The 8,009-nt window shown below is 36.9% G+C and overlaps 1 protein-coding gene across 1 annotated transcript in view; it reads left to right on the forward strand.

The window, feature by feature from the left end:
• The window catches only part of LOC107742260 (polypeptide N-acetylgalactosaminyltransferase 11-like), a 16,342-nt gene extending 10,250 nt beyond the window's left edge, over positions 1–6,092 (forward strand). Inside the window, exons 8-12 of the mRNA XM_016555161.1 lie at positions 1,411–1,563; positions 3,878–4,134; positions 4,234–4,255; positions 5,069–5,236; positions 5,593–6,092. Of these exons, the coding sequence (XP_016410647.1) occupies positions 1,411–1,563; positions 3,878–4,134; positions 4,234–4,255; positions 5,069–5,236; positions 5,593–5,724 (732 nt within the window). The 3' untranslated portion in view covers positions 5,725–6,092. The remainder of the gene's footprint in view (positions 1–1,410; positions 1,564–3,877; positions 4,135–4,233; positions 4,256–5,068; positions 5,237–5,592) is intronic.
• Positions 6,093–8,009: the final 1,917 nt, after the last annotated feature.

The following is an 8,009-nucleotide window of genomic DNA, read 5'->3' on the forward strand; positions in this document are numbered from 1 at the left end:
GGCGTGTTAGAATGAGCCGTTTTAGGGGGGCGTGGCAGAGTCTTAACTTTGATAAAGAATACCTCTTTGGTTTTGAGACTTTAGTCTTTGCAACTTCAGGGATCTTATCTATGCACAATCAGCTTGTAACACTCCAAAGAGAAAGGAAAACTTCAAATCGCATCATATGACCCCTTTAATTAAAGTATGGGACATATTTAGTGACGGAAATATTAAATCAAAACTTTCATTTTACAAAAAAATTATAATAATAATAATTTTAGAAAGATATTCATGTATAGGCACACGTTATGCTTGTCTCATTAGAGTCATGTGAAAGAAATTCAGTTGGGTTTGTTCATACTTTTGCTGGTATGACTCCAGTCACATTTCTCTGCAGGTCTCCCACGATGGCAGGTGGGCTGTTCGCCATGGACAGGAATTATTTTTATGAGCTTGGTCAGTATGACCGCGGCATGGACATCTGGGGTGGAGAGAACTTGGAGATCTCTTTTCGGGTACATTTTGTCTACTTTTAAGACATTGTTTGGTTATTTCTTTCTTTCTTACGAAACCATGAGGGGATTGCAGGAGTTGGTGAAGTTAATAATTCAATTGAATTTAACATTAAAATAAACAAATGAGGCTACATAATTCAAATAAAACTTGAAATAGCAGTCTTATCTTATAAAATTTTAATTACCAAATCAAAGGCTGCGATTTGAAGTATGTAGTCTGTTGCATGTTTCAAAGTGTTCATTTACACGCTTGCAGCTTTATAATAGTGTGTTTTCCGATTTCGGCTCTGTACTTCAAATAAAACTTGAAATAGCAGTCTTATAAAATTTTAATTACTAAATCAAAGGCTGCGATTTGAAGTATGTAGTCTGTTGCATGTTTCAAAGTGTTCATTTACACGCTTGCAGCTTTATAATAGTGTGTTTTCCGATTTCGGCTCTGTTCACCGTCAATACTGCTACTCACTAACTCCATCCCAGCAAACACTTTGAATTTAACATGCATTTGGAAATGCCGTGTGTTTAAATATTTGTATTGTAACTTGTAGTTCTCATTGGTTCTTGTAAAGAGTAACACCCTAAAAGTAAATATTTCCATGAGCAGTACTGTGTTTGTTATTTGCAGTCGCAATACAAAATAGAATTTAATATAAAAATGTCTCCTCACATTTCAAATGGCAAGAGTCTGTCTGTCTCACAACAAAAGCATTAGATATTTTGTTTGCATCTCATTTGGCCAATAACCGATATTAGAGAACTATGAAATTCTTCTCAGGGGTTACTTCAAGTAAACATTTTGCATTTAAGGGGTTTGGCTGACAAAAAGGTTTGGGAACCCTTGGTTTAGACATTTTAATTTACTCTTGGTGATTAAAATTATACTCACTTGTTTTAAAATATTTTTTTCCATCAGATTTGGATGTGTGGAGGCCAGTTACTGATCGTTCCCTGCTCCAGGGTGGGGCACATCTTCCGCAAGCGTCGGCCCTATGGGTCACCCGGAGGTCAGGATACAATGGCCCACAATTCTCTGCGTTTGGCCCATGTCTGGATGGATGACTATAAGGTGGAGATCAATAGCATAATACTCTTATAAAATTAATAATAAAATGCTATACATGTTGCAAATAATACTTTAACTCTTCTATCTTTTAGCATTTATATGTAAGAGAGCTTGCATTGTAATATGAGAAACTTGATTGTAGCACCACTATGTAATGGATTAGTTTCCTGGAAGAGTGGCCAGTTATACAGCATTGCCTGAATAAATGGACCACTGAATGCTGTGATTGACCAATCAGAATCAAGTATACTATAGAGCTGTGTAATATTAAACTTAGGTATACAGTGTTTTTTTTATCTTAAGTAGTGTGTTCATGTGCATTTGCAGAGGGATTCAAAGGTGATAATTGCTCAGTCTTTTCTTGTCAATATTGTAGTTTAATTGTATTTTTTGAGCCAGGTCTGTGATTGAGGTTTGACGGTTTATTTAAAAAAAAAATGTATTTGTTATGGCCCAATTTGCGGTCTGGAGTATTTGAACATGAATTGCTGAAAGTCAGAGTGAGTCTGCAAATTTTGTGCAGTCGTAATTGACTTATTTCATAGAAAATGACAGTGCATGATGCACGCAGACTTTTATTTTCTAGCTTTATACTATGATTTCATGCAGTCAGGGGGTATCAAACATGTTTGATATTTTGAGATGATTTAAAGGGGTCATATGATGTTGCTAAAAAGAACATTATTTTGTGTATTTGGTGTAATGAAATGTGTTTATGCGGTTAAAGGTTCAAAAAACACATTATTTTCCACATACTGTACATTATTGTTTCTCCCAAGCCCTACTCTACACTGCTCAAAACTCGCGTTTGAATCATCAGTGGCAAATTCTTTAAATATAAAAAAACGTACTTACAGTCTGTGAGTCAGAACAGCCGGCATTGTAGTCTACTCTCCCAGGATCAGGAAACAGTCCTCCATAAAATGTGCTGCACACATCTGAATATTTGGGTTGAAGTGTTCTGGAACAGTGTTGTAAATACAACTTAACCACTGATTTCTAGTCGTGTCCATTTTTGAAAGGCCAAACAAAGTAGTTTCGCTTTCACAACGAATCACACAGCGCCTTCACGACATGGCGGCGGCGGCAAAAATACTACAGCGAGAATAAAAGTTACGCCTTCTTTCTTTGCGTGAACATTTGGGCAGTGTTATGCAAATCTTCCCACATTGTGACATAGATATCTGGGGGCGTGTTAGAACGAGCCGTTTTAGGTAGGCGTGGCTGACTCTTAACTTTTATAAAGAATATCTCTTTGGATTTGAGACTTTAGTCTTTGCAACTTTACAGATCTTCTTTATGCACCAAGAGCTTGTAACACTCCAAAGAGAAAGGAAAAATTGAAATCGCATCATATGACCCCTTTAAGAACACATTGTTTTCATTTGTCATGTGTCTCCTAGCAATGAAAGGTGCATGTTTCTGCAGAAGTTTGTTGCGTTTTGATAGTCTGGTAAGATTTTTCTCAGTCAGTATGTGTATGATGCCCAGCGTTTCTACCATTTACAATTTTGGAAAATGTGTGATACCTAGTGTTTTATAGAGATTGTGTATTGTATGCCACCCTTAAACTTGCAAAGTTTGACCTTTCAGACAGATGAGAGCAGGTATTACATGTTGTTGTTTTTTTGTGTTCTTTTTGTAAAGCAAAAAAACATGTCCACCCTGACCCCGATTCTTTAAGGTCACTCAATAAATTGATTGTTTTTTGCTGGGTTGGACATTGACAGCTGTAGAGCTGTTAGTTGTTCAATGCTGTTGGCAACACGTGCAGCGTGGTTCATTACATGATGGAGATGTGTGAAATTCTTCATGCGTATTTGAATTTTCCAGCTGCGTCCATCCCACACAACTTCAAAGGCTCCTCGTCTAAGAGATAATTGACCCAGTTAGAGGAGAATGTAATTACCTGTGTCAGACACATTAATGCTCTGCTCCAACCGGTTATTCTCAAGATCCTGCTTAAGTGTCAGCTACTTTCTCAGCAATATTTGTTTAGTCTTATTCTTTTTTTTTTGCTTCAGTGATGTGTAAATAGTGTTGAATTATTTTCCAGCCAATGTGGGAGTTTTTATTTTTCGTAACGCTGTTCGCATGTTCTTTTTACTTGATGGGTACTTCATTATGGATAACTCTGACATCAGTTCAAGAACACATTATGTAACACTTGAGTTCTCAACAGTTACACCATGTCAGTTTTTCACTGATGTCATTGCAGTGTATTATAGAATTACTAGACTTGCTATACATGATGCCTAAATTAGTATCTTATGTGATAATTGAACATTTCTATGGCATGTGTGTATGTGTACATCAGGAGCAGTACTTTGCCTTGCGCCCGGAGCTGAGGAACAGTGACTACGGTGACATCAGCGAGCGGGTCGCTATTCGGAAGCGTCTACAGTGTCATTCCTTCAAATGGTACCTGGACAATATCTATCCTGAAATGCAGGTCTCCTCCCCACACAAGCCCCAGCAGCCTGTCTTTATCAACAAGGGTTTGAAGAGACCCAAAGTCTTGCAGCGGGGTCAGGTAAGACCTCACATTGACCCTTATATTTCCCGTACCCTGTAGCACTGTTGCTCAATAATTGGTTTGGCTGTTGTTTTCTAGGTTTGACTCTCACAGCATACAAACACTCTTTTGTAATCTTTCCATTACTGTATTCAAAGTGAAAGAAGTGAATACAGAGCTGTGTGAAATGAACTGACAGCCGTCTGTTTAAACAGCAGAGGGCAGTCTTGAACAGTAACTGGTCAGACGATTCATTAAAGGGGTCATATGATGCTGCTAAAAAGAACATTATTTGGTGTATTTGGTGTAATGAAATGTGTTTATGCGGTTTAAAGTTAAAAAAACACATAATTTTCCACATAGTGTACATTATTGTTTCTCCTCTATGCCCCGCCTTTTTGAAACGCCTCGATTTTTACAAAGCTCATCGGTCTAAAAAGTTGCTGTTGCTGTAGTTTAAAATGTTTTTTTTTTTCTCAGCTAAAAAAACTGATTTGTTATATGCCATAGTTAGACTGATATAAACAAAATGTAGACAATTGTACTAGGACTGCAAAATGATTAACAGCGATTAATCGCTTTCAAAATAAAAGTTTGTTTACATACTGTATGTGGGTGTGCTGTGTATATTTATTATGTATATATAAATACACACACATGTTGTATATATTAAGGAAAAATATTAGATTTATATATAACATATTTGTATTTCTATATATATAATATAAATTATATACAAGTATAAATATATATATATACATACAGATATTTTTTTAAATATATACGTATGTATTTATATATACATAAGTATACACAGTACACACACAAAGTATGTAAACATAAACGTTTATTTTGAATGCGATTAATTGTTTTGCAGCCCTAAATTGTACTGTTAAACAAGTTTGATACGTCTGAAAAGAAACAGGTTGAAATGTATCATATCTAAAGATATCAGAAGACCATATTTTCAGTTTTATGATCAGTGCAGTGTAGATGTTTTGTGTTTTTGTGCGTGTTTTGCAGGAATGGGCGTATGATGAAGAGCATGAGTTAATTCTAGCCGGGCTGCTGTGTTTGGACATGTCTGAGATTCGTTCTTCTGACCCGCCGCGCCTCATGAAGTGTCACGGCTCAGGTGGATCTCAGCAGTGGACGCTGGGGGTGAGAAATCTTCCCGTTACTGTCTTTTACCTCATGTATCCCCTGTACACTAGGGCTGCAACTACCAGCTATTTTGATTACCAAGTAATCTTTTCATAGTTTTTTTTTTTTTTTTAACAAAGCCTAGTTTGTTTTTAGTATTATGCAAAATGAAGGCTATATAAATATAAATACATATTTGGTATGTTAAAAAAAAAAGTAACAATATATAGTCAGATTTTTTTTTAAGTGATTGAAACTGTCATGTACACTTCATGCTTATTGTATAGGCCCCATTATGTGCTTTGCTTCAAATGCCATGTGTAATTAAATGAACAAAATAAGTATAATAATACATGTTTTTTTTGTCCCCTCAGAAAAATAACTGGCTATACCAGGTGTCAGTGGGCCAGTGTTTGGCTGTTGCTGACCCTCTCAGCATTAAAGGATATGTTACCATGGCGATCTGTGATGATTCCCGGTCTCAGCAGTGGCAGTTAGAGGGTTGAGGATGCTGGAAGTGTGAGGAACAGCTATAGCCCCCCTCTGGCTGGGGATTGAACTGCACCGCCGCAGTGCCGCCAGCTCAGAAACGGACAACAGACCCTTGCCAGTCCAGATCGCTGTGACAGGATGTTGTGAGGGCCTACAGTGAGAAGGAGCTCAACTCTGTTTCAGCTTTGGTCTGAAGCTTTCTTGACCCATATTCTTTACTCAGAAACAACTATTTTTAGAAAGTATTTTAAAAATCGTGTTTATTCAAGTATTTGTACATTTTAATTTGCTCTTGAAATGTAAACGATTTGCACAGAAAAACTATTTTCGATGTATTACAGATGTTAGATGTTAATAAATATAATCATAGTCTGCTAGATTTTAAGATTTTAAGCTCAACATTTTTAATTATGAGTGCACCATTTCTGAGCATTACTCAATTGTATTTGTCTTTTTTTTTTCAATCAAGTTAACGTAAGCCTGTAATTTTATTTGATTTCATGATCACTGGATTTACCATGACCCTTAATAAATTGCAAATGTATTGGGTCATTCTGTAATGGGTTAATATTTTCTTATTATTGCTGGTATTCCAATATAGATAAGATGAGTTCAGTCGAACAGTCGAACAGCCTAACTAATAAAACCAATCAGCATTGGTAAGCTACTTTATTACAGTTAGTATTAAAACAAGCGGCTTGGAAAAGAGATGGACGGACAGTATTTTTCAACTCTTAATCATTTTGGACTGACTGAAAGCTTCAAGTGTGTCTTTTTTTTCCCCAGTGAACTGTCTTTTCATGGATGAAGGTACGAAAAATTGAAAGTCCTATGTGAATGTAAACTGCACTTATTGTCATTTTGTACATGGAATTGCAAATAAAATGGTATAAAAATAAAACATTCACCAGTTGATTTTTTTTAAATTGTTTTTGTAAAGAGTCATCTGTGTCCTGCCCATACCAATAAGTACCGATAAGCAATTTAAAATATTTTAATATTTGCACATATGCCGATTGAATAGCAATAATCTAGCTTTTTGAGTCAGTACATTCAGAGAGTTCAGAGAGACCCTGTGGTTGAGTGCTCTGTTGCATGGGCAGAAAAAAAATTATTAGACATGTGCAGTGGTAGTGTTTTGACAGATTTGAATAATCCAGCCAAACTAGAAGGGGCCAGTGGGCCAAAAAGAAATGAGATGTCGCTAAGACATCAACAACTCATTGTTGAATGAATGTGTGAATAGTAGACAGAAACATCTCATTTCACTAAAATCCGCAATGACCACAGTTTACAAAACCCAGTGCCAGACCTCCGATTATAAGCAAAAGAACTGTGCACAGTCACCATGACTCTTTTCTGCTGCTAGTTCTGCAGTTTGGGTGCTTCTCATTTCCGAAATTGTGCATCCTTGGTTCCCTGATCTCTGTCCTTAAGACCTTAATCTGGAAACCGATTAAAGGGTTAGTTCACCCAAAACTGAAAATTAGCTTGTGTTTTACTCACCCTCGAGGCATCCTAGGTGTATATGACTTTCTTCTTTCAGACAAATCCAGTCGGAGTTATATTAATAATTGTCCTGGCTATTCCAAGCTCTATCATTGCAGTGAGTGGGTGTTGCAGTTGAACAGTCGTCAAATAAAGCTCGCGCATTCATAATAAAACGTGCCGCAGACGGCTCCGGGGGATGAATAAAGGCCCCCCCTGTAGTGAATCCATGTGTTTTTGTAAGAAAAATATCCATATTTCAAACGTAATAAACACTTTTCTCTCACTTCTGTTATCTGTCATACGCGGAAGCCGTTCCGGTGTCGTGCCGAAAATTGATCTCTGCCGAAAACTGATTGGCGCTTGTAATCACTTTTTGGCAAGTGTAAAACTGCATTTTATGTATGCAGTCCTTTTTACCTGTTGAAATACCCATAAAACGCAGTTTTACACTTGCCAAAAAGTGATTACAGACTCTACTTATTGAGTGAACTGTTCTTTCTGACTCAAAATGACTATTTCATTCATGGCTGTTATATTTGATAGATTATAGCTCATTCAGTCCTTTTTACCTGTTAAAATACCTTTAAATGGCCAATAAAACCCTCAAAAAGTGATTTGAGGCAGAAAGAACAGTTCACTCAATAAGTAGAGTCTGTAATCACTTTTTGGCAAGTGTAAAACTGCGTTTTATGGGTATTTCAACAGGTAAAGAACGTCTCAGGTTACTTATGTAACCATGGTTCCCTGACTAGGGAACGAGACACTGCGTCCTCTAGGGGTCGCTATGGGGAACACCTCGTCGTGACCC

The sequence above is a fragment of the Sinocyclocheilus rhinocerous genome, unplaced genomic scaffold (genome assembly GCF_001515625.1).
Source record: "Sinocyclocheilus rhinocerous isolate Xijiao unplaced genomic scaffold, SAMN03320098_v1.1 scaffold286, whole genome shotgun sequence".
Taxonomy (NCBI): domain Eukaryota; kingdom Metazoa; phylum Chordata; class Actinopteri; order Cypriniformes; family Cyprinidae; genus Sinocyclocheilus; species Sinocyclocheilus rhinocerous.